General features: G+C 33.5%; 4 protein-coding genes and 1 pseudogene across 5 annotated transcripts; 1 reads left to right on the top strand and 4 right to left on the bottom strand.

Moving 5' to 3' along the window:
- Positions 1-2,463: 2,463 nt before the first annotated feature.
- Positions 2,464-4,706, bottom strand: LOC120215855 (F-box protein At5g39250-like). Its single transcript, XM_039213393.1, has 3 exons — positions 4,622-4,706; positions 2,803-3,668; positions 2,464-2,767 (listed from the first exon to the last, which is right to left on the bottom strand). The coding sequence occupies exon 2, from the start codon at positions 3,567-3,569 to the stop codon at positions 2,820-2,822; it is 750 nt and encodes a 249-aa protein (XP_039069324.1). The 5' UTR covers positions 3,570-3,668; positions 4,622-4,706; the 3' UTR covers positions 2,464-2,767; positions 2,803-2,819.
- A 3,751-nt stretch (positions 4,707-8,457) lies between these two features.
- Positions 8,458-9,966, top strand: LOC120214448 (annotated as a pseudogene).
- A 5,227-nt stretch (positions 9,967-15,193) lies between these two features.
- Positions 15,194-16,065, bottom strand: LOC120214831. The gene is made up of 2 exons (XM_039212635.1): positions 15,494-16,065; positions 15,194-15,401 (listed from the first exon to the last, which is right to left on the bottom strand). The coding sequence occupies exons 1-2, from the start codon at positions 16,063-16,065 to the stop codon at positions 15,194-15,196; spliced, it is 780 nt and encodes a 259-aa protein (XP_039068566.1).
- Positions 16,066-16,781: 716 nt separating this feature from the next.
- LOC120215844 lies at positions 16,782-17,478 on the bottom strand. Its single transcript, XM_039213389.1, has 3 exons — positions 17,246-17,478; positions 17,037-17,145; positions 16,782-16,864 (listed from the first exon to the last, which is right to left on the bottom strand). The coding sequence occupies exons 1-3, from the start codon at positions 17,431-17,433 to the stop codon at positions 16,820-16,822; spliced, it is 342 nt and encodes a 113-aa protein (XP_039069320.1). The 5' UTR covers positions 17,434-17,478; the 3' UTR covers positions 16,782-16,819.
- A 1,248-nt stretch (positions 17,479-18,726) lies between these two features.
- Positions 18,727-25,273, bottom strand: LOC120215828 (protein RIK-like). Of its 2 annotated transcripts, XM_039213377.1 has the most exons (12): positions 25,040-25,268; positions 24,174-24,387; positions 23,450-23,551; positions 23,304-23,338; positions 23,141-23,216; positions 22,812-22,943; positions 22,643-22,720; positions 22,056-22,149; positions 21,795-21,912; positions 21,158-21,692; positions 19,264-19,498; positions 18,727-19,116 (listed from the first exon to the last, which is right to left on the bottom strand). In XM_039213377.1, exons 1-12 carry the CDS (start codon positions 25,114-25,116, stop codon positions 18,995-18,997), a joined length of 1,818 nt encoding a protein of 605 aa, XP_039069308.1. In that variant the 5' UTR covers positions 25,117-25,268; the 3' UTR covers positions 18,727-18,994. The 2 variants fall into 2 exon arrangements, with proteins under 2 accessions (XP_039069308.1, XP_039069314.1); XM_039213383.1 differs by lacking the exons at positions 18,727-19,116; positions 19,264-19,498 and adding an exon at positions 19,719-20,245 and having other exon boundaries at positions 23,304-23,353; positions 25,040-25,273.
- Positions 25,274-26,481: the final 1,208 nt, after the last annotated feature.

The following is a 26,481-nucleotide window of genomic DNA, read 5'->3' as shown; positions in this document are numbered from 1 at the left end:
AAATAATAATATATAATAAAAATAAAAACTATATAATATTATATTACATGTTTTCAAAAATCGTTTTTAAAAATATATATATTGTACGTTTTCAAAAATATTTTTTAGAAAACCATATATTATACGTTTCAAAAATATTTTAAAAAAATTATATATTATACGTTTTTAAAAAGCTATATATTATATATTTTCAAAAAATATTAAAAAAATTATATATTATACGTTTTCAAAAATATATATTATATATTTTTAAAAAACTACATTTGAAATTATTTTATATATTATATACTATATAAAAGTCCTTAATCTCTCGAACGAAAATGAGTGTTTGCACCTAGATTCAATTAAACTTGCACGGTTTTCAACTTTTCATGACTTGGGGAGGCATTAGTTATATCATACTTAAACAAGTGATTAGCATAGTTATATCATACTAATTTATAATTATACGTTGGGCCTTTTTAAAATTTTAAATTTTTATAAATTAAATTAATTTATAATTATACGTTGAGCCTTTTTAGAATTTTAATTTTTTATAAATTAAATTAATAATGCTCATCGTTAATGATGCTCATTTATTGTCGAGCATGAAGACTCGTCCTTAAATTTATGTATAAATTTTCAACTGATAATGATTGACCACTTCTTTAGGCCACATACACACTTTTCTGCATGTTATTAAAATTTTGTTCATCCAGATTGCGGGACAAAAAAATTAATTCAAGAAAAAATTGCTTTGGATATTAAGAAAGGCTAATTTAGACTTACTTTTGAAAGGTTGTTCATGTAATGGATCGGAATTTAAAAATGATTAAATAAAGATTGAATTATTTTAAATCTGTTATTTGGGCAGTCTTCTTATCGATTAGGTGTTTGTTTCAGCTTCTGTCTTGATGACTTGGTTTTCCTTTTCATATGATGTTTTGTTTCGATTGGAGAGCTCACAGTTCCCGTTGTTTTTGTTTTTGTTCTCTTCTTCTTTGGTCTTTAATCAATATTTAAAAAGCAAGATATGATCCGCAACTGAATTTCTCAAATAATACAGCTGGAAAAAAAAATTATTCGAATAAAACACTCTCGAAATTATTTCGTGAAATAGAGTGAATGTTACGGTAAACCCGAATACGCATTGGAGTCCAAGCAACTTACACCCATATTTTTTGTAAATGTACAAAGAGTAAATTACACAATTAATCATTCCACTTTATTCTCACTCCAAATTCACTCAATGTACTTTTAATTTTTTCAATTTAATCACTCAACTTTTATTTTACTCCTATTTTGATCACTCTACAATGACATGGATTGTTTTACTCCTATTTTGATAACTCATCGACCATTGTTCAAGTTGTTATATGAAAACCAATTTGATCCATCAGTTCTAGCATTGAATTTGTGTACTAAAGAAACCAACATCGTGCTCACATAATTTCTAATTGAAATTGGGTTTAGGTGGGAGTTATGACCGTCACTAATTTAGGGTATAATAAAAATAAATTAATTAAATGCAACTGAACTATTTTGGACAATAATTTCAATTAGAAATTATGTAAGCACGATGTTGTTTTCTTTAGTACACAAATTTCTAATTGAAATTGGGTTTAGGTGGGAGTTATGACCCCCACTAATTTAGGGTATAATAAAAATAAATTAATTAAATGCAACTACATTGTTTTGGACAACAACTTCAATTAGAAATTATGCAAGCACGATGTTGATTTTTTTAGTACACAAATTCAATGCTTGGACTCCCAAAAAATTACCCTTTGTACATTTATGAAAAAGTGAAAAAATTACCCTTTAGTACACAAGTTGAGTGATTAAATTAAAAAAATAAAAGTACAATGAGTGAATTTGGAGAGAGAATAAAATTGAATGATTAATTGTGTAATTTACCCTTTGTACATGAAAAAAATATTGGAGATGCATGGAGTGCAATGTGTCTCCCATATTTTTTCACTTACATAATTAATCATTCAACTTTACTCTCTCTCCAAATTCACTCTGTACTTTTAATTTTTTCAATTTAATCACTCAACTTTTGTTTTACTCCTATTTTGATAACTCATCGACCATTGTTCAAGTTGTTATATGGAAGTCAATTTGATCCATCAGTTCTAGCATTGAATTTGTGTACTAAAGAAACCAACATCGTACTTACATAATTTCTAATTGAAATTGTTGTCCAAAAAAGTGCAATTGCATTTAATTAATTTGGGGAGAGAATAAAGTTGAATGATTAATTGTGTAATTTACCCTTTGTACATTTACATAGAATGAAATTGGTGAAAAATATCCCAAATTTGTGTATAAGTCGCTTGAAATCTAATGCGTCTTCGGGTTTACTTTAGCATTCATCTATTTCACGAAATAATTTCGAGAGTGCCCTATTCGAACAATATTTTTTTTCAAATGCATTATTTGAGAAATTCAGCCATTATGATCCACAGAATACGCAGAAAGTTAAATACAAAGAACTGTTCATATTTATTGATTGAAATGAATACACCATAGTGCTAATGTACAGACTTATGAACATGCAAGACAATGATGTTACTTGAGCCAGGAGTGCAAGGGCATTTGAATTATTTCCAGTTGAAAGTCATGTTGCTCGAACTCCTCGTTTCTCTTGAAGCATTCGTGTTCCATGCTCACTATTAACACATGGATATAGAATCTCCAATGATCTTCGGAATCCGAATAACATATGTTGAAAGAATCCACCATGAAAAGCACAGTGAAGGCTGAACATATTATTATCACATCTCTACTTCATTTTCTTCCCTGTGCCTGGTCCCGGACGCCAAGCTTTCCACCATTCATTTCCAATCAAGCATGTCTAATAGCCACAATACCTCTTCTCTAGAATTGGCAGCATCACAAAAGTCCAGCTCAATGCCAAAAACATTCATGGCACCGTCGTTTCCATCTTCTGTGAATAGCAAGGAGATCCATGCCCGGATTCCCGAAATAAAGGGATAATTGGGAGAGAAGACAAGGTAGTCGAAAGCTAGAGCCCTGGAAGCTGTACGATCTATGTAATCAAACAGTGATTTATTAATTATACAAGCAACTTTATTCGTGTCCTTCTGCCCCACGAGCACTGAAACACTAACAGTCTGGCTCCAAGGAACGGTGAAACTTGGGTCAACAGGTAAGATCATCTTGTACTCGGGACTCTCGAGATGAAACTTGAGCATGTTGCAAATTCCAGCTGGTAAGTTCTTGATTCCTCTCTGGAGGACAGGACCAGGGACAACATCAGAGAAAATCAGTTTATCTTCACTCCAAATGTCAATGTAGAATTCCAAGTCATCGAAGGAAAGTCTTGGAGGGAGAAGTGTTCGCTGATGCTGCCGTTTATAGAACGATTGATACAGTTTATAGTAGGTTACGGTGGGAGGATTGGGCCGTTTGCAAATCGAAGGCCATCTCTTTGCACATACACATTTCCAAAAGTAATCATCTTTAGCTATGCGTCTCCAATTCTTACAAACCAACATACAAGCTGCAAGGTCTACGCCATCTAAAAAGGGAAAAACAACCTTGAAAACTTCTTCTAATGACATTTTCGGATAGCAAAATGACCATCAGAAGCTGGAATATGATAATTTGCTCCAGCAAATCAGAGGTGTAAAAGAACTAAAAGCTGAGTAGCTGAGGGCTTCCTGTGAAAACAATAAAATTGTCAAAGCATCAATGGATCGATATTAAGCTCAAAACATGAATGTTGCACATACTTTTGTACAGCAAGATGTCCGTATCATGGTGCCTTAAACATCAAATGATGCATTCAACAGAAAATATGACATATTGGGTATTGCAACCGTGTTCAAAACTAAAACATTATTTCAGGAAACAAGGTCTGTCCTAAACAAGTCTGTGAAAGGATAAGAAAGACAAATTCTCTTCCCGAAAAATGTATTTTACTTGAAAACAACCAGACCGGATCAATAACCTCTAAATGCAAATGGAATTTTACAATGTCAACTTCATGGACACCGAAACATAAATCTATGATCTTAGACCCACTCGATTAACTTTACCACTAGCCAGATACATCATACACAAATGCACAGAACAAAACACACACAGAAAGTGATTTTAAAGCATTCAATTTACCAAAACTAACACTTCAATGACATAATAATTCGCCAATTCGAGGTTGAGCACGACTATTCTATGCCAATTTGGGGTTGAGCACGACTATTCTACGCCGTATAATTCCTTTCGAGCTCTACAATTCACAATATTAAACCTCAAAAACTCAGATAATTATGAGCTCAAAATTTCCAGCAGAACCCAAGTTTACTTCAAACAACTAAAACAAAACCCAAATTCAAATTCCACCCATATTCATAAATATAACCCTAGAAATAGTACATCGAGGGAAAAAACATAACTTAGACTAAATGTAAAACAGACCCAGAAACAAAAACAAACCCTACCGCTACATGATATGAAAAAAATCCAAACTTTCTAATTCATACGCGAAAATTTCACCAAAAAAGAACGAAAAACGGAGAGAAAAAAGAAATCAACAAACCACAGATGGAGAAAAAAAAAAGGCAACGAAGCTAGGAGATTCGCAGCATATTAACTAGTAAGAGTTATTATTTACCTGATTTATTGGTGGAATTTGGAGAGATATTTCAGGAGATGTGATTTTTGGTCTCTTATTATTTATATTACTATTAAGGCGTTGAAAAATAGGCATGAAAAAACCCGAAGGTTAGAGAAAAAGAAGTAACAGAAAGACCGAACAAATAATATAAGGGAGAGAGAGGGGTTAGTAAAAAATTGATAAGACAAAGCCTCCAACAAAATAAATAATTTGCTTATGGATTAGTATTAATCAAAGGGTAAATTATTGGATTGGTCACTTAACTTTTATATTTCTACATTTTGTATATCAAATTATAAAAATTATATTAAGTCACTTACACTATTGATTTATTAAAATTTAATCACTTATGTTATTGATTATTACATTTTAATCACTGATGTGTTCACTCATTTTAGTTTGACCCTTGAACTTTAAATAAGAATATTAATCTAATCATAAACTTTAAACAAAATATCATTTTGACATCTAAATTTTAGATAAAATATTAGTTTTATCTTTCAATTCAATAAAAATCTCATGTCATCGGTCACCACTCATCGTCATAATTGTCGGCCAACATCAGCCATCATCGACACTAATTGTTTTGGACTCCCAAAATTACTTTTATAAACTATTTTTTATAATGTTAAGAAAACTGATGTAGTGAAATTTTGTAGATACTATATGTTTAAAAGTAACTCACAATTATTTGACAATAAATATCTATAGACATACATTATACTCAAACTTATAATTTCAAGGACAACAACAAATTCCTTAATGCAAACAAGGCGAGCAGGTGGTAATGTTGTTGCAGATGGATTAGGCCAAATATGCAATGCTCTGCTTCCAGGGGTAAACTCCTTTGCTACTTGTCATAACCATTTTTTAGGTAAAACAATTAAATATTATTTTAAAAAACAATTATGACTTTTATTTTGAAAATTGGGCGATTTTGGATTAATTTGAATTAAATTGAATAGAGTCGCCATCAACCTTTGGAGTAGATAGGTCGAATACCTAAAAAACGTCTTTTAAAATTTTTTTTAATAAAAATTATTTTTAGACAAAAAAAAACTGGTCTGCATTTACAAATATTCTATTAAAACGGGTTCGGGAGTCGGTTACGCATGGGGAAAGATAAACACCCCCACAACGCCCAAAATTGGTACTATGTCGCTTACACGTTGTCGTAATGATGAAAATTATGAATTGAATCGATACTTAAAGTAAGATCCATTTATTGAAATATAATTAATTTACTTCAAATGATTTATATTATTAGGGAAAATTCTTTATCTTGAAAAGAAATCTCTAGATAAGCAATCCTCCATTGGGAAAGCTAACTCGTCTATTTCTTAACAGTAAAAAAATATTCTCTCCTCATTGATATAAAAAAAATCGAATATCAAATGAATATCGATAATTGCATAAAAATAAATTAATAAAAACATTGAATCATTCACATAAAATATTTAATTAATAAAATAAAATAGATTTATTTTAAGGCTCATTTCGTTCAAACGTCGTATCGGATTGTACCACTTCGATCAAGTGATACTTTCCACGCCAATTCTACGAATTCGTATTCTTGAAAATATTCGATTGACACTAACTAACAAAGGAATATATATATATATATATATTTAAACATTAATTGAGATGCATTTAATGAACAAAGAATATATACACGTATTAAAATTTAAACAATATAATGTATTTAATACCAACATGACTAACATTTATCTTATTTACATAAACACATATATATACTTGTTCATGAAAACATAATAATACTTGGTAAATATATCATATTGAAACATAGGTAAATAAACTACCTACCATACAAAGAATACATGAAACAATAATACGCATATAGGGTGCAATGATATACATATAAGTAAACATACATACAGATGAAAACTCTAATGAACTCATTTTATTAACATGTTTAATACTCCTATATATAGGAATTTCATTAATATATAATAATATGTAAACTATGTATGACTACATAAAATGAAAATAAAATATCAAAATCCATAATAGTAGATTTAGGGACTAAAAAACTAAAAGGAAGAAACAACCCAGATCAATTAAAAATAAACCCCAAATAGTCAATACTAAATCAGGAATAGTGACTAAAATAAATACAAGGCTGAACATAATAACCAAAGCACAAAATACATAACTTTACAAACTGGTATGCATGAAGGATAACAATGGAATCAAATGACAAATCAAGGGCTATCAGTATAAATATACCACATATACTAACAAATTTTAATGGCTAAAATAAAATAAGAACAAATAATAAAACCCGAATAATAATGAAAATTTTCATTCAGTGACTAAAATGAAACGTGAAATGAAACGTGTACAAAATAGGGACCCTCCCTACGTGGTTTACCCAAACGACGAGCTGAGAGTTGCCCTAAAGCACCTAAACGGCGTCGTTTTGGGTTGTTTAAATACCCTATTTTATTTGATCTTCGACTGAAGCCTCTCACATTTCTCTCATCTCTATTTTCCCTCTCTCTCCCTTTCTTTTCTTCCCCGCCACCAAGGAAAACTGAGCCAAAGCCCCGGCCACCGTGAAACAGTGGCCACGGGATACAAAACTAACGATCAGGGACCCCAATCGATACCTCTCACCAACCAACATCTACCCTAACAATAACCCTAACTCAAAAATAAAACCCAAACCCCTCTAATCCCTAAACTGGTGCAAAAATAATGGCCATTTTTACCTTCAATGAAGCTCCTCCTCTCCCGATGAGAGTCACGACCACAAACGGTGATGAATGGTAAGTTCCCTCTCCCTCTTTCTATTATTTTTTCCTTTTTCTGGTTTTCCCCCCAAAACCCGAATGCCTCTGTTTTTCCCCCTTTTTTTTAGTTTTCTGTTTTTTTTGTTTGGGATTCGAATGGGTATTTTATTTTTTCTCTATATTTTTCATTTTCCCCGAATGGTTTCTCACCGAATGCTCCCCTTTATCCTTCTATCCTCTTCCTTTTATCTTGCTTTGCATGTTGATTTGTCGATGGATGTGAGGCCTCAAAAATAAGATAATAATATCCTATATTTCTAGGATAATCATTCTCTGACTTGATGTTGATTCTCGTCACTGTTGGATGTATGTTGTTACTGTTTTGGTGCAAGGAAGGACGACGACGGCGTCAGAAGCTGTCGGGGTGAAGCTCGGCTGGAATCTGAAGAGTCACACGGCGGCGGCTGGAAGTCTAAACGGTGGCAGCGGCTGGAGATTGGTTTAGGGTTTAAAATCCTAATTTGTTTTAGGGTTAGGGTTATCTGCTGGATTGTGCCAGTGATTTGGGTTCCAGTGGACTTCTGGTTTGGGCCTCGGGATTGACCTGCAAAATGTTGTAATATGTAATTATTAATAATAATAATAATAATAACATTAATAATAATAATAAAAAAAAAATTAAATAAAAAAAGATCCGGACAAAAACGAGTGTTTTACACTATTTTCATCCAGTTCGGTTGTCTTTCTCTTCGTTGTGTGCTTGCGTGCTGTCTTCAACATTTCCTTTTCCATTAACAAAATACCCTGCCTTTCTTCTACAATTATGTGTCTTCCTCACCAAACAAACAAGGTTCGTTTTCCCATTAGTTGAGTTCACGGTTAGATCCGTAATTATTTATGTACTCGATAATTGTTCAAATTCGATTAACATAGTTTAACACAAAATAAAATTTATCGTACAGCTTTTAAGTATGAATCCGAAATCAATAGGATAACTTTGGAAATGAATAATGACCACACATTGCTCTTATTAATCAGATTGGGAGTTCTCAATTCTACACACACAGAAAACACGAGGATATGGGGAAACCACATCTTTTGGTTATCCCATGTCCAGCACAAAGCCTTGTCATTCCTCTCGTGAATCTCTCCAAATACTTGGCCAAACAATCCATCAAAATCACCTTTGTCAACACAGAGTTTAATCACAAGAGAGTCATTGACGCATTCGGCAAGAATGTCGCCGAAAACGGCTTACTTCGGCTAGTTTCGGTACCCAATGCTTTGGAAGATGGGGAAGACAGGAGGGAGAAGGGGAAGTTAACTGAAAGACTAGGCCAGGTTATGCCGGGACACCTGAAGGAGTTGATTCATAAGATTAATGCATCGCATGAAGACAAGATTTCGTGTGTTTTAGCTGATTTAAGCATCGGGTTTGTACTTGATGTTGCGGTGGAGTTGGGGGATTTCGATGGCCGCATTTTGGCCGGCTTCGGTGTTCCAACTAGTGGTGCTTCTAGGTATCCCAAAGTATATTGACGATGGATTGATTGATGAAAATGGGAAGACCCTGTCTTTATTTTTAACTGGTTTGTAGTACTGTTGGATATTGCTGATGGAGAAAATAAATATTGAATGTGTTTTTCAGGCACTCCACTTGTGAAAGATAAAATGTTTCAGTTGCCACCTATGACGCCTGTTATACACCCAGCCAAGTTTCTGTGGCTTAACATTGATACCTCTCCTTCAACACAGAAAATCATGTTCCACACTTCATGGGGGAACAACAAAGCTGTCGAAACAGCAGATTGGGTAGTTTGCAACTCAAGTTTGGAATTGGAGCCTGAGGGGTTCAACTTGGTTCCCAAAGTCCTACCCATCGGCCCTCTTCCAGCCTCCGATCGGCTCGGAAACTTGTCGGGGAATTTCTGGCACGAGGATCCAACTTGTTTGCAATGGCTCGATCAACAATCACCTGCTTCAGTCATATAAGTTGCATTCGGTAGCTTCACGGTTTTCGGTGAAATCCAATTCCAAGAGCTGGCTTTGGGGCTTGAACTCACCAACAGGCCATTTCTTTGGGTCGTCAGAGAAGATATTACAGAGGGAAAACACCATGTTTACCCACAGGAGTTTATCGAACGAGTGGGAGATCGAGGTAAGATGGTGAGTTGGGCACCCCAAGGAGCAGTATTGGAACATTCTTCGATTGCTTGCTTTATAAGTCACTGCGGCTGGAATTCCACCATTGAAGGTGTAAGCAATGGGGTTCCCTTCTTGTGCTGGCCTTACTTTGCAGACCAGTTCCTGAACGAGAGCTACATTTGCGACATCTGGAAGATCGGACTGAAGTTCGAAAGGGATGAAAGAGGGATAATCGGAAAAGAAGAGATTTAAAGCAAGGTGGAACAATTGGTCGGTGATGATGATATCAGAACCAGAGCTGTTGAACTGAAGCAAAGGGTTACCAAAAGTGTCGCTGAAAGTGGAAGTTCTGATCAGATATTCAAAGATTTTGTTGGGTGGTTGAAATCATAGATAGCAACAAATATGTCAGAAATATTGAGAGGTCGAAAGATTAAATTGAAAGAACTGAAGGAACGATCATGGTTGACAATAATCTTCCTTCTCTATGTGCTCAGAACTCTGACTTCTTTGGTTCAGTGAAACCAACAATTTATGATTATAATTTTTATATTATAAATTTATGCACATGATATTTTGTTTTATGTGATTTTTTACATATTCTTAAATTTTGTGATATATTATGTTTTGTATAATTAATTGTTATGATTTAATTTAAAAACGAATTAATTTTTTTAATGTTATATTATGATTCATTTAAAAAAGAATTAAAAATAAGATTAAGACTTTTTGTTGTCGGTGTATATATATATATGTATGTGTGTGTGATTATTGAATTGTACTTCTATAATGACCATAGAATACAGTGACAAATTTCATTTTAAGATGGAAAACAAGTACGATCTTTCATTTTGAGCGGGAGATATTAAAATATATGGTAAACTATGTATTTAGTATTTAAATTGTTAATTTTAGTCTATTTTATTATATAAATTTTTAATTTTTTAAAATTATATTTAAATTTTAGCTTTTGTTTTATTTTAGTACCTCACCGTTAAAAATTTAACGCATTAGTACCTAAATTATCAGTTTTTGTTCATTTTAATACATAAATTTTTTAGGGTAAACAGTACATGCGGTTCTTAAATTGTTGAAGGGTTTGGATTTTGGTCACCAAAGTTTACTTAATTGAAGTAATTGAACGTTTAAATAACATTATTTTTAAGATTAGATATCAAGTTGCCTTTCCTCAAATCATGTCTTCCTTATATGTTAGTGAAAATTCTCTTCTTCAATCCATATTTATTTTCAAAAGGGTTTTTTTTTACATTAAATTTTGATGTTCGTTCTTTTACTATTGTTTTACATTGATGTTGTAATGCTTTCATCCTAACAAGGGATGATGCGTTATGTTCAATCCCCAGCTTCTTTTTATCAGAACCTTCAATTCTACCAACATAGTTATTGTCAAAGTCATGCTTTTATATTCAGTTTTAGCAGTAGATCTTGATATTGTGTTCTACTTCTTCGATTTTCAACATACTAACAAATATCTTAATTTAATCTATGATTGACCTTCTTAATCCCAATCAGAATTAGTTATGGTGTGTCATTTGTTGTTAGCAAAATCTCTTCGCCTGATTATTTTCTGAATGTATTTATAATTTATAGTGCAAAATCCCTTCTGAATCATCACCATGTCCTTCAATTTCTTTCTCTTCAACGTGTTCTTCTTACTTTCTTACCTCCATCGTAAGTTTCGAGAGTTGGAAGAGAATCGGAGAATTTAAAATTCTTGCATCATGTATTAAACAAGGATAGGGTTCAAAGTTTTATGAGAAGAGAGAGGGTTCATAAGCATCCAAGAATAATGCATGTTTTTTTAGACAAGATGACATGGACAAAATGACATCGTATTGATTCATGTATTAATGTTAAAAATGATATTATTTAAGACACAGAATTTTAAGGGTATTATGACGTTAGACAATAACATTATTTTGTAAGAAAACAGTACGAACCTCTTCTCCAACGAACTTCCTACAAAGATCAACATTGGAAATGGATAATGGCTCAATATTGTTTCTATAAATCAGATTGCGAGCTCTCAATTCTACGAAAAAACGGTCGACGAAATGGGAAAACCACATGTTTTGGTTATCCCATATCCAGACCAAGGCCATGTCATTCCTCTCATGAAACTCTCCCGAAACTTGGCCAAACAATCCATCAAAATCAGCTTTGTTAACACAGCAGGAAGCAGGTAGTGAAGTTAGCTGAAAGATTATTCCCGGTTATGCCTGAACAGCTGAAGGAGTTGATTCATTGGATTAATGCATCGGATCATGTCTTTTATCTGATATGGGTTTGCAGTCGAATGTTGTGGCAGAGTTGGGGAATCCCATGGCGCCATTTTGGAATATGTCAAAAAATGATTCGTTTTTGTCATGACAAACTTCTTCGCTCGGCGAGAATTTGAGGAGTCGCGTGTTTGACGGAAATTAAAAATATTTGGAAAAGGTTAGAGTCGACATCCACATTTGAGATTAGATAGGTTGAAAATCCAAGAAATCGCCCTTTTAAATAATTTTAATAAAAAATTTAAAAAGACACGAGTGGTCTGCGTTTTAAGAGATTCTGGGTTCGGGAGTCAATTATGCTCGGGAAACAATTAGCACCCCACATTACCCAAAATCGGTACCGTCAATTATATTGTTGTCCTGTTATTAGAAATTTAAGAATTTGAATTATAATCTCTTAATCCTCAAAATATTTAAAAGTTTTTTAGAGAAAAACATTATTATTATTATTATTATTATTTATTTCTATTTAAGTAAGAAAGCAACACTCTAGTTGTGTTTAGAGAATTATTTCTTATGTTTTAATAAGAATATTAGAAAATTATTTGGTTTTCTAAGAAATTAAAAATGTCTCTTATTATTTTTAATTAATGAAGAAAGTAACTCCCTAGTTGTGTTAAGGAAATTATTTATTATATTCTACTTGAAACAATGTTGGCATTTTCTATATTTTAGAAAATTTAAAAATATGATACAATTTGTTTATTTTTTAATTAACGAATAAAGTAACTCCCTAGTTGTGTTTAGGGGATTTTTTATGATTGAAAAAATGTTTAAAAGAATGACATTAAATTTTTGATAAAAAATAATGACTTTAGCAACAACAAAAAAACTAAGAATTAAAAACTTAATTAAATCATTGAGGAAAAAGGAATTGATAATTTTAATGGGACCTAATTTAACTTTAAGTAACAACTTGAAAATGTTTATTTATTTACTAATATTAAAATTGAACGTCCAGTTATTTTAGGAGCGCCCTTTTTAATATTAGAAAACAAACAAATGTTTTTAATTAATATCAATTATGTGTTAAAAATGAGTTTCTAAATTTTTTTTAAAAACTAAACTTAAAGGTTTAATTAAATCTAATAAGTGACTAAAACTAAAGAACCTAAAATCTAAATGCTTTAGCATATAATTAAACAAATTAAAAAATAGGAATTAAAAAACATAATGTATACATACCAGAAATAAACACATTTGAAAACACATGGAACAATTTGGGGACTGAATTGCACTAAAAACAATTTAAAGTACACAAGTTGCAATTTGACGGTGACATAAATAAATGAAATGAAATGTCACATCTCCAAACCAAAAAACAGGTACAATAGGGAATTTATGAGGCAATTTTTCCAAAATTTCTTTCTAAAATAAAAGCACAAATTTTAAAACTCATTCTCACCTAAAAAAACTCTCTCCCAATTCTCTCAGTTGTTCCTCTCTCCTTTCTTCAATGTTCATCTTTATTCATCCTACATTCATACCAAAACTCATCTTATAACCTTGTTTTATCCAATACAAACACTCAAACCACCCCAAAACTTGTTCTTTCAAGATCAAAATCATATTTTTCAAGAACATCATCCTTGTTCATCCCTTTTTCTTCATTTTGATCCAAAATCAACACCAAAATAAAACTCAAACTTGTTTTTTTTAGATCTACAACTTAAAATCCCAAGAATACCTCCACAAATTCTAAAGTGTTCATATATCCTAACACTAAACCCAGTTTCAAGAGAAACCACCCAACTTCAACCTCCTAACTACCCGAAACCACCACCAAACATCCAATGTCCTCCGGTCACCGATATTGGGCCGGCTACCACTCCGCCACCGGCAATATTCACGCACGGCAGTGCTATCCTCAAAATCTCCATTTTATTTGAAATAAATAAAGGACCAAATCAATAAATAGAGCTAACCATCGGTGCAAGCCTTCAAGCAATCCCGAACTTCCGATGATATTCCGGCGAGAGTCCGACAAGGGTATACTTCTTACCTTTCACTTGTTTTTCCTCATTTGCCTGAGTGTAGTTGATGCTTTGTTAATTCTCCCTTATTATAGTGTGATTAGTGTTCATTTATACTAATAAATGACATTGGTTTGTTATTAATCCCGCTCAAAGTTTGTTACAATTGTTTCTTCCAACAAATGTCGTTTTTTAGATGCTAGAAACTCCCTTCTCGCTTTAACAATTTTTATGATTTTTTCGGTGCAAAATAACAACAATGGGAGCATGGAGGATGGCGAGGTAGTTCTTGTCGTGCTGGCAACGTTCCGATGATGACATCTTTCCGATGATGACGTAGCACTCCCGTAGCCCTTGGATGAAGTCTTCATGAATGGTTCTAATTTATTTGTGTTTCTTTCACTTGGATGAATGTCGTGACATTTCTAGAAACTTGTACCATCATAAATGTAATGAGCCTCACTATTTAATGCATTATTCTCATTCAAGTCAAAAGTCAAAATTTTCCCTCTCATTTTACATCAAAAAAATTAGGGTTTTCATAATTTTTTGCACAAAGTAGGCTTAAAATTTAAGCCTTTAAATTTTTGTAAATGGGCAACATATGTAATGTAATGCAGTTTTTTATTTACAAAATTGGATCTATCATTCTATAAAATGAAAATGGACTAGCATAGTAAACTTTATTATATTAGTATATTATATTCTACCATGCAAAATATATTGTAATTAATATGGATATTACATGCATATCAAAACATATTAACTAATATGTACATCAATATTATATAATACGAAAACCTTATATTAATATGTAGTTAATGAAACAACTATACATTTAACACAAAAATTATATATCACTATTATATTCACAAAAATTATATACTAAAATTAAAATTATATTTATTCTACGAAAAGTATATTAATATTATATAAGCAGTTGGTTAAATTATATTTAATATTAAAACTATTTTAAAAAAAAAATTATATATTATATGTAAATTTTATAAAATCATAAAGTCCATTAAAAATATTACCAATATCCGGATAATATGGGTGATGATAGTTTTATTATATGATAATTTAATAAACAAAATATTTTATAAGCAGTTGGTTAAATCATGTCGGTGACTAATGTTGGACGTTAAAAATTAAGAATCAAAATGATCCCAATATCAATGTTGAAATTTATAATGTACAAACAAAGAAAATGAATGGTTATTCAACGAAATCTCAACACAAATTTCTTTTATTCAACACCAGAAACCAATTAATATAGCATTGTTACTACACGCAATGGATTTTCCCTTCTCTGGGAAATGTTTAAAGATTGTTTGGAAGGATAGAAAATCCGCCATTGAATGAGCAGATAGGCAGAATATTCTTTTAAAGCAAAACTCATGGATATCTGCAGCAACGGAAACAGGAAAACCAGCTTTGATTTCTACCATTTTGTGGAGTTTTTGGTTTCATTTCTTCAATGCATTGCTCCGGCTCCGGCTCTTTCTCTTGCTGCTGCTTTACTAGATACAATTGTATCTTTAATTGTTGGTTGTATTGATGGATATTTACCGAGCTCAGCCTTTCATCTTCGGTTCCATTCAACCTGAAACGATTTCACTGATATATTCATGCAACTTATAAGCAAAAAAATGCAAGCTTTCGAGTGGAGAAAATGGTGGCTTTTTTTTTTCGTACACAGGGAATGCAAAGGAAAAAGTGCTCTCATCAGAAAGACCAGAGATGCTGTCGTCATTGCCATCTTTGTTGTGACCATCATCATCCTCTGCAACTTCACTTGTTCCGACCACCGTCTTCGGCGTTTCTTCGGCTCCAGAACAACCCTTTCCTGCATTTTCCTCCGCAGCCGCCATCTCTTCTAGCTCTTTCAGTGAAGGCATCGCGCCACCTTGGGCAATGATCTGCTCGTCCAACTTGGTTAACTCTCCGGATTTATACAACGAAAGAAATTGCTCCTTGGAGAGGCTGTTATTCCCAACATGAATGCTGAACAATGATTCGTTTGAAGCAATGCTCCATTCCGTTGGTGTTCCAGGTTGAGTACTGAAAATGGACGACGGTATCCGACTCCGTACGCACCCTGCCGGTGCTTGTTCCGAGGACTGCTCATTTGAACTAGTCGGCGGAACATTTAAGGGCGTCGATGACTCGATGAGTTCGGAATTTTTGAGGTTTCCGTTCCGAGGAGAAGATGAAAAGCTTGCATTCCTTGAAAGAGATTTAACTTCAACTCTATGATCAGTTCCCATTTTCTGCATTACAAAATGAAAACAACAAACATCACATAATTATGACAGAACACATATTTTTCCGATATTAAATGAATCAAACGCCAATATAAACTCACTCAAAACTCAAAGATTTATGATGAGAAGCTAATGAAGATGCGAGAATAAAGACGAAAACTATGAATGAAGGGGCTGTTAAAAACCTAAAAACGGAAGGCAAAGAGAAGATTTCGAGTTAGGTTCTTCGGTTTTCACTTTAAACCAAAACAATAGGGTTCATACTTTGGAAAGTTGTTAGTCCATCTTATTAACAACATTCAGTTCAATGAGAATTTTGAGCCAGAATGATCTAGTTTGATAGTAGTTGATTTTGGGAGAATTTTGATATTTTAGGGGTTCTTAGAGGCAGGTTCGAGCACCGGCGACTATAAGGGTGATTGAGCTTTCATTGTTAAACGATCGAGAGCATTTAAAACAGATACTAATATGTAATCACCTTAGCTTAGTAAAAAAAAAATGAGTCGTTCGGTCTAAATATATTTTAATTATTATAATGATTGATTTTGGTTATAGTTATTTTATTAGATGTATTATCTGGTGGATGTATTTGTTGTAACTTTTTAAAAGAAGACTATGAAAGGGGAAAATAATGCATTAAAAGAAAAAGATTACATCCCATATATAGCATTTATTTTGACATGAACACACTATTTCAGACAAATTCATCAGGTTCAAGAATCTATCTGGTTTTTTTAAAACAGCAACCGTGAGTTGTTCAGTTCTGAGAAAGACCAACATCTTGAGCAGGCAATTCATGAATCTGCAACATCGAATAACACAATAAATAACTTGAAAAAAAGAATAAAACTACTCATGTCATATACACTTCACCTATCAAAATTATAAACATGTTGATTATTGAATTCACAAGCAATAAATCTCTGGTGTACGAAATGGTTGAAAATGGTCGCTCAGGAACAGAGTATCATTACCTTGGTTTGATTTATACTAGGTGGTAATAGTGAACCTCCAGCTTTCCTGTTTCTTGCAAGAATACCTTTAGTAACAGGCGACATAATGGAATCAGTCGGACTTCTGTACCTGAATCAAACCAGTAAAAGAAACAAAGAATTCACACATAGAAATTCATAAAACAGATGATGATTTTAAACCATATATATATATATATTGAGATACATACCTTTCAGGATAATTGAAGGCTTTGGAGAGTTTGAGCCTATCTGGGGTGCATGTTTTCCGCGGGTCTTTGCCCGAGTCTTGAGGATTCTCGTCGCGTTTCTGGTCCTGGAGCGGTGGGGTATTCTCTAATCCACCACTTTCAGTCAGAGTCGAACTGTTAAAAGGCTTTTCGATCACTTGCTCGACCATTTTAAAGCATTTATTTTGCAAATCTTTGGCTGAATCCTGAGCATTCTCATCGAGTTGAAGTGTTAAAAAGGCTTTTCCATCGCTTGTTCCGCCATTGAAACGAGATCAATACAAAGACGTGAATTTAAGTGGGGTTGAAGAAATGGGTTGATTGAATTGAAAGCTTTGAATTAAAGAGTGAATTTATGTTATAAATAAAATGGAAAGTCGGGAGTGATTGCAATCGGTCTAATTTTTAAATTATATTATCTAAATTCAAAATGTAAATAAAATAAAAGGTAAGTTAGAAATTTCATCACTAACTTCCTTCTTACTCTTGTTTTATTCACTAAAGTTTAACCATTTTCAATTTACTCACTAAACTTTCGATTTATTCTTATTTTGGTCACTCCAGCATGAAATATGAGTGGATATTTTTCTTTTAAAAATATGAAATGATCTCTTAATTTTTTTAATGAAAAAACTTTTAGTTTCGAATTTCCTTTGATTTCTCGATGATGAATCATATTCTTCTAAATCTCAATGACAAAGAGGTGAAGGAGGAAGAAGCAAGTTGTATATCTTGATTTTACGGTAATTGGATGGTGGGTATTATAGATCAAAGTAGTTTAAGATTTCACAAGTTTTGTGTTTATAGTTGAATTTCATGAGTTTTAAAATGATTTAGATAAAATATAAATTGACAATAGTAAAAAAATAAAACAAGTGCATTAATATCTTAAGTAATCGAAGACCACACCAAAAAATGATAATTACAGTGTCAATATAACATAAGGATGAAACTATAAAAATTATCTTTAGAAGATTAAATAAATAAAAATAACAAACACAAGAATTTCATTAAAAAAAAAAAAATCCACACTAACAACGTGGCTTGCATATCACCCTCCTAAATGATTTAACACTTGAAATACCAAAATAGAAGCAAATAAAAAAATCAATGAGTAAATTGATTTTTTTAACTTTAGTGAGAATAAAATTGGATGATGAAATTTATAATTTATCCTAAAATAAAATACACTTTTTAGAAGGAAAAAACTAACACTGAAAATATAATATCATCCTTTTCAATAATGTTCAGACTCATTATATCAACCAATCATTAATAAAAAAATCTAATATATTAATAGTTGAATCAATTTAAAATGAATCCGTACACCGATAGTGCAAATGAGGGGTTGAGATTATGAAAAAGGCAAACCAACTGATCATATGGCTTTGACATTTGATCAAGTTACTATTACTTTTTGACACCAAAATGAATGAAAGCTTTCATTACAATAAAAAAACAAGTTCAAAGCTTTGATGGACAGATTCTCCCATTTCATCAAGACACTAAAGGAACAAATAGACTACATTTATGGCAAACTACAACCAATATACAACACAAATTCTATCAGATTTTCAACTTCTAAATGCAGCAACACAATCTCAATGCCATAGTTTGGAGTTACTTTACCTTGTTTGCACTCGATAAGTAGTCGTCGAGTATCGATAACAAAGGAATCAAAGCAAAACATGTGCTTGTTACCGACTTGATAGAAGCCTTCGGACGGAGGACTCACAAAGCCCAGAATGGTTTTCGAACTCCATTTGCATTGGAGTTACTATTTAGGGACTCTTCACTGCTTTCCTCGGAATCATCATCTTCGTCCCCATATGTCATTAACTGCATCAGCGTGTCTGAAACAATTTTGGTACGTATTATAAATTGCCCAATGCAAGAAACCATTTACTAGATATTAGTCAACATCACAGAACTATTCGTTACAGGAAAGTAAATTTAGATCGATAAATATTTAAAATAGCCAGTTTAGGAATCAACCCTACCAGGGACAGCATCAAGTTTAGCTTTATTGTTATCTTTGGTCTTGTCATGCAATTTCCCAGGTGGTTTCGATGACGTGAACTTGGGTGGAGGTGGCGGAGGCATCACGGCTTTTGGAGGTGGTGGTGGCATTCCATTGGCTGATGGATTAATCAGCTTCTTTGGAGCAGGCATAGTTGATACATTTCTCACTCTTAAGTCTCCCAATGGCTTGTTTGGATTTGAAGATTCATATACCTGCAATGAGTTGCACAGAAACAATCCAAGCCTAATTTCTCAATAGAAGTAATATAATAGTTAATGAGAAATATCTGGAAAAAGAAGAAGGTTAGGATCTCAAGGGTACAACAGAATCTTTACAAAGGTCCTGTATCAGGGGGAAAATGACATGGCATTAGTGAAAGACCAAGATTTAGTTAGTTAATTTGACCCTTGATGTCTTCACTGAACAGATATAAGAACGCTATACGCCAACATTGTGCCTGGAAATTCTCAAATCAAGAACTAAGGTAGTTTGTGGCGAGATGCAAAAATAAAAGGTGTCAGATGTCAGATGTCATGTACAGTGTCACTGTGGACAAATAATGGTTGCAGTGGCACAAAGTTTGTTGTCAGCTTATGTACTTAATAAAATGTATTTCATGCATTTTCAATAGGAGCTTCCGATTTAATGTTAAATCCTAAACAAAAATGCTACACCATAATGACACCAAAGAGCCTTTAAATGAAACTTCAGCTTGCACATTCTATAACGCTAACCATGTGAAGACACGACGACATAAATGCAAACTGCATGATATGAAGCTATACACCCAATCGAAGAGTAAAAAACTCTTGAAGTGGTCCCTGATCATGGTTTTGAAGCAGGAAAAACTCATCAAATTTCTCCTCTGGAACTGAAAACCCTGTGAAACATACAAACCAATGGCCCTAACAGAGGTCCGGTATCAGCCTATTAGCTTCCTAGAATGTCAGAGAAAATACCTGGAATGATAAGCAGAGAAAGTCAGTAGAAAATATAATCATAAATCCAATAGCATAAATGCAAAGTACTACATTTAATCCCATTCACTTGCAAAGGTCTCCCATCTCTCTATAATGTTTATTCCCATATTCAAGGGTGAAACTGCAACTGAAGCAGGTGAATGCATAAACATAAGGGGAAAAGTAGCAATGTAGCATGAATCAGTACATGTAGCAATCATGACATCATGTATGGCCACATATGCAGACAAACCTGATTGACTTGAGAACTACATATGCAAAGGGTTGCAAAATGGAACCATTGTCCTTAACATTACCCACCAATTACATGGAAATGCCTCCGCTCACAAATATACTTCTACTCTAAATAGAAAGCTTCGAGCCATGGACTAATAAAAAAATATTACTTTAAATGAATAATGAATTATAAAGTTAATTAATCTAAGATAAAATTTGCTCAAACTTCAAAAATGTGTCAAAGCCAATTCAAGGATACGTATCAGAATTCTAAATTTCTAATTGCATTAACAACATTTATTAAGTAGAGTAGACCATCTGGCATGAGCCAGACCACTTTCAATCACAAATGGTCCTAAATTATTAGTAGTCAACTCAACACTAAACAAAAGCCATTTTCCAAGTAGAGAAGCCCAAATTCTAGATCCCTACCCCCTACCCAAAACAAAAATTCAGTACAAGAACTGCGAGTGGTAATGCTCTTTGCCCTAGGATTTCTAAATGAATATAGTACTTACAGCAGACTGCCATGAACCAGAACTTGTACACTATTTGAACCAAGAAACCAGAATTGAGTAAGACTTTATCTTTGGCCATTATGGCACTCAAATAATATTAATTTGTAATACGTCATAGCTTCGCTTTAAGGGAAACTAACAGAAAATGTACTGGTACCTGGTTGAGTCTTGAAGAGCCCTTTGAACCAGCTGGTAACTCCTGGAACTTCCGCTTTTGTGGAGGCCGTCGCTCTTTCTCTATGTGTAAAGTAGAACTAACACTTGATTTGGTTACCGTACTGACAGATGACATTATAGGAACAGCCGTGCTTGCTACAGACGTTGCAGGTACAACAGTAGATGAGATTGGAGATGGTTGTCTAAGAGCTAATGCTACCTGTTGCAATGGTGTTGCTTGGGGGTATATACCACCATATCCAATGTAGCTTGTCCCTCTAGTCACCAAAGGCTGTGGATAACCAACTGAATTTGCTTGGATTGGCCCAGAATTAGGCAGCCCCACAGCAATCCCTTGAGAATAACCAGTAGTGACTCCAGGGACTGAAACAGGTGAAGCTGGAGCAGGAACTGGAATTGACGTCAAACCAGCAGCTGAACTAGCATTTAGGTTTTGTTCGGTTGTAGAACTTTGAACTCCAGTCAACAACTGCTGTGGAGGTGGAACTGCACCATAAACCTTACTTGAAGAAATCCTAAAATAGATGGAAAGAAACAGGTTACTCCATTTCAAAATGACAACAAGAAGACTATAAAATTACAATCACCACCCCTCAGCAAAACAGAAACCTGATTACCTGGATGCACCAAGCTCTAGGCTGATAGTGTCCATGAGATTCTCTGCCAAACACTTGGCATCATCAAGACTTTTAGGATTGTTACTGGACAAGAATAAGTGCAGTGGTTGCTGTGTTTCTGCAATCACAAGAAGACCAGATAAAACTATAATATTAGGAAAATAAAATCATAGAGTAACAGCATAAATCCTTAGATTTGCCTATAATTATAAAGAAATAAGAAAAGAAAAGGGAGCTGTATTTTACACAGCATAAAAGTACCTTCACCCTTCAGGCTCTCAGAGTTTCCAGAACCACATCCTCGTAGCGTGACAGTTGCTCCTGTTTCATTCATAATGTGATTTATATACTGGTCCTGCAAGTACAAAACCGAACCACCAGCAACACAAAAGCATGCTCCCCCAATTGCATGGAGATGTGAGAGAGAGCTTCAAACGTTAGAATCTCTCATCTTTAATGAACGAAATAAAAAAAAAACTTTAAACAAACTGATTAAACAGAATACTCAAACAAGTAAATCAGTACAAGACACAAATAACAGATGTGTGCACATTAGTAAGAGGATTTGCAGTGAAAGGTTTGTTTCGGGAAGGTGAATTAGACCACACCCTTAACATCAGATAGCTGATTTTCATTTAACTATACAAAGATTGTATCACCATCTAATTATACTATCTAGTAGTAGAATAGAAGAGCAACTACAGTTCACAGACAGTTATAAGATTATATAGAACAAAAACATGACCATTAACTAGGCATAACAAAACATCAAGATAACATATGAGAGCAGCGTATGACCCTTTAAAGGATTAGTGAAAGTGAAAAATTGAAGTAGATGAAAATCTCACATTTGGTCCACGAATACGTGCAGCAACATTTAGTGATGGGTCTGCATCAAAGCCCAAATATACACATGTGCTCAACATCTGAGAAACCAGGTGTCATTAGAGATTTATCCTGTAATCGATTATCTAAATACCACAGCTTAATAAAATTCGGATTGCAGTTGAAGCATACCTTCACACCGTTCATAACAGCTTCCTTAAAAGGGGAAGGCACTGCCTGTGAGCTCTGACCATGTTTCAACAGTTCTTCAACCATTGCAGCCGCACGATCTACTGCTAAAATTCGCTCCGCTGTTTCTTTTAACTGCAGTGATAATTAAACAAGTTTAGTAAATTTCTTTTCTTTAAATAGACCAACTATTTAGTTTTTTAATGTTATTTTTTATGTCAACCACAAGCTGACAATAGAAGAAAGCATATATGCAAAAGCTTTCATGAAGACAAAGAAATTTCACTATATGACTAACAAAATGATTGGAAAGATGAAGAGAATACACTTACATGAGCGGCGGCAGATATATGAAGATAGAGAGGCTTTTCACCATCAGGTGGAGCATTTGGTGGGTGATACTTGCCCCTGCATACCAATCATGTCAAGGAATAAAAGGACAACACGAAAAATAATTGTTCAAAAGCTTCTGCACACCCGCTTAATGAAACTTACCGAGTTATCACCACAGCACCAGTGCACCTTTGAATCTGAAAGATGACGAACTTCCTCATCAAAATTTAACAAAAGAACTATATCTCCTATTTTATCAACAAAAAACCCTTTTTTCTATATTGTTGAGCAAAGAAAAAGACATTCACCTCTTCCTGTGCCTGGCGCTTTGTGAGCTTGTACCGAACAGAAGATTCCGCATCATTTATTACAATTTCTCTAGCAATCACTAATTCATCCTGGATCTTAGTCTATAAAATTGTATAAACAAGATGCAAAATTAAATAATACAATTAAAAATTTTGAAAATATACAATTAAAAAACACTTTAGCATGTTTATGTACAGAAAAATCATTAAAAAAGACAAAAATACAAATTCCCGGGCATATGACTATATGAGACTTCTTGGGATAGCCTATGACTACATTTTGATTGAATGACCAGATCAAAATTGCAAATATGTAACCATCCAGGCAGAAATATCCATAAAAATACACTAGCAGCAATTAAGAGGGAAGGGAAGAAACAATCAGTACACATCCCGCTAAATATATTTAGTCCATATGCTTATATACTAAATCCAAAAAATAGAGCTCTTTTAGTTAAGAAACCATTTATGCTCTCACAAGTCAGGACTCAGGTATATTGACTACCCAAACTTATCAATGTACAAAATTTCATTTTAAGTACTATGTTATCAGTGATAATGCAATCAAATAGCAAAGAACAACTGACACCTAAAGCAATATATTTGTAAATGACATTTTATAAGACAGAACAAACTATTGCCATAATCATCATCCTCAAGCCTCATGCACATGTCAGGTGACAATGAATTTTCTTTGAGCAAAGCCATAATCTATTTTCCGTACTTGATTTTGTTTTGGTACCACTGGAGCAGCATGCTGTTGAAAAAATGGGGTAACAGCTGCACCGCTTGCAGCAAGTATATTTGGCAGAAAGGTGCCTGCTACTGGAGCTACGCCAGGAGGTGGCATGCCAGCAAGAGTTCCCATGTTGGTAAATGGGATAGCAAATCCAGCCGAAACAAAAGCCTCTGCAGGCTGATCCCACTTTCTCTTTTTCCTACATAATAATCCAACTATTAAAAATTGTAACTGCAAGGCATGGCTTATTTTGCTACATAAAAATCAAACTACATAAAGAAATTCCATAATTTGTTTGGTAACAAGTATTTATGAGAGTTGTGCAAATTGAAAGGACAGATGTAGTACAATTACTAAAAATTTAATGATAAATATTTTCAGAATCCGATTAAAAAAGAAACACCCCCTCCCCCAAAGAAATGATAATCACGGTAGATGCTCTTATGCTTGATAGTCCCGGGACAATAACTTGCTCCGACTATATTTTCTTTTACCTCTGTAATTATCATTAAACTAATACCTCGATTAGGCAAAAATAATAAATACTTCAATTCGTTCAACTGGAATTGACAACATTTTCCATCTTTTGAGATGACTTATTTACCTCCAATAAACCAGTTGAACCATGAAATTCAATAATTCCTTTGATTAATTCCAAAAAAAAGAACTATCAATGGGGAAATTAAGGTTTAAGAATTGAAATTTACAATAAAACAAAAAGAAATTCGATATCTTTGTCTTGTCTGTGACTCACTGTCTGTTACAGTCGGGTCATTGAATGAAATTGAGTACTTGGAAAAATTAGGGTTTAAGAATTGAAATTTAAGAGAGAACAAAAATGAATTATATACCTTTGTCTTGTCTGTGAAGCACCGTTGCTTACAGTCGGGTCATCAGAAGAAACCCTAGCGCCACCGTCCTCCGTCATCTCTTTCCAAAATTTTCAGAATTTCAATCAAAGAAAAGGAAATCGGTGTTGTTATCTTCCAAATTTCTAATTAAAGATCGAGCTTTTTATTATTATTTTCAGGGATTTGATTTCAATTGGGGCATCATATTGGCGGAAAAAGTTTGGAGCTTTCGCGCAGAATCTAAACTGATGGGGGCAGGTGAGAGCTGATATTAATGGCGCGTTAATGTCACGTGTAATATATTATCGGTCAAATGTAATTTATACCATCGCTAAATTTAAAATTACTGAATTAGTTACCCAATTAATAGTTTACTTATAAACATATTATTTAAAATATTATAATTCAATCAATCAATAAAAATATCATGACAAATAGATTTTTTATCGTTAAAATTAAAATAATATTAAAATCATTAAGTAATCTTAATAGTTAAAGTGAATATTGTTCTCTGTCTAGAGATTAAATAATTGTGTACGTATTTTATTCTCCCTTAGAATTTTAGAAGTTTACCTCCTAACATAAAACCTTGAGTACGGTTCTCAAAGATGTTTGTGTGGGTTTTCGGCTTCACCGACAGTGGATTCTTGCCAAGTTAATAAGAGAAGTCAATTATTTATGGATTTGGATCTCTCGCATCTCTATTGATCATTTGTGTTCTACTTCTACAAATTATGTAATAAGAAAAATGGGCACAAGAGAGTGTTAGTCGTGGTTGAAGATCCAGATATCGAGTTAATGATTCAAAACTCATCTATAGCCCCTCAGAAACTCAATTTGAAGGAACTCGAATTCGTGACACGAAATTACAATTCGATGAATAAGCTTGGGAAGGGAGGATTTGACACTGTTTATAAAAGGAACCTTTGGCAACAAGACAGTGGTTGTGAAAAGAATTTCGAAGAATTCACGTCATGAGAAGCAAGATTTCCTGGTTTAAGTGACTTGTATAGACAATCTCTATCATAAGAACCTGGTGAAACTGATTGAATGATGTTATAAAAAAATGAACTAGTTTATGATCCGTTTCGGACGGAAGCCTCGACAAATTCATATCCCACATCGAGATGGTAGGTTCAGAGAATTCATACATGACTTGGAAAACAAGGCGTAATATATTTTGTGGAGTAGCTCAAGCACTAGACTATCTGCGGATCCAGAAAGTTTCTAACAGGGAAATTGTGGATTGGGGTGGGAGAATTACAGAACCAATAGGTTGAGTTTCGTTACCAATTCTCGAATAAATGAAGAGATTGTGACAGATATGGAGTAGACAAAGATGTTGAAAATCAATTCAACCAAATGTGCAAGTGGAATGTGAAAGTTGGAAAATATATATATATAATTCCACCGAAAATGTATAGTCAAAAGTGGCAGCTAAT

The sequence above is a fragment of the Hibiscus syriacus genome, unplaced genomic scaffold (assembly GCF_006381635.1).
Source record: "Hibiscus syriacus cultivar Baekdansim isolate YM2019G1 unplaced genomic scaffold, ASM638163v2 tig00000764_pilon, whole genome shotgun sequence".
Classification (NCBI taxonomy): domain Eukaryota; kingdom Viridiplantae; phylum Streptophyta; class Magnoliopsida; order Malvales; family Malvaceae; genus Hibiscus; species Hibiscus syriacus.
Note: the sequence above shows the minus strand (reverse complement) of the source record. Positions and strands in the feature narration are given on the sequence as shown.

Excerpts from the sequence above, each read along its gene's own strand:
- LOC120215855 (XM_039213393.1), bottom strand. The coding sequence starts at position 3,569 with ATGTCATTAGAAGAAGTTTTCAAGGTTGTTTTTCCCTTTTTAGATGGC.
- LOC120214831 (XM_039212635.1), bottom strand. The coding sequence starts at position 16,065 with ATGGGAACTGATCATAGAGTTGAAGTTAAATCTCTTTCAAGGAATGCA. Across the intron at positions 15,402-15,493 it reads TTTTCCTTTGCATTCCCTGT|GTTGAATGGAACCGAAGATG; the intron begins GTACGAAAAAAA and ends AAATCGTTTCAG.
- LOC120215844 (XM_039213389.1), bottom strand. The coding sequence starts at position 17,433 with ATGGTCGAGCAAGTGATCGAAAAGCCTTTTAACAGTTCGACTCTGACT. Across the intron at positions 17,146-17,245 it reads GCCTTCAATTATCCTGAAAG|GTACAGAAGTCCGACTGATT; the intron begins GTATGTATCTCA and ends GGTTTGATTCAG. Across the intron at positions 16,865-17,036 it reads CTAGTATAAATCAAACCAAG|ATTCATGAATTGCCTGCTCA; the intron begins GTAATGATACTC and ends TCGATGTTGCAG.
- LOC120215828 (XM_039213377.1), bottom strand. The coding sequence starts at position 25,116 with ATGACGGAGGACGGTGGCGCTAGGGTTTCTTCTGATGACCCGACTGTA. Across the intron at positions 22,944-23,140 it reads ATATATCTGCCGCCGCTCAT|TTAAAAGAAACAGCGGAGCG; the intron begins GTAAGTGTATTC and ends TTATCACTGCAG. Across the intron at positions 19,499-21,157 it reads GCTCTTCAAGACTCAACCAG|GTATATGAATCTTCAAATCC; the intron begins GTACCAGTACAT and ends AACTCATTGCAG.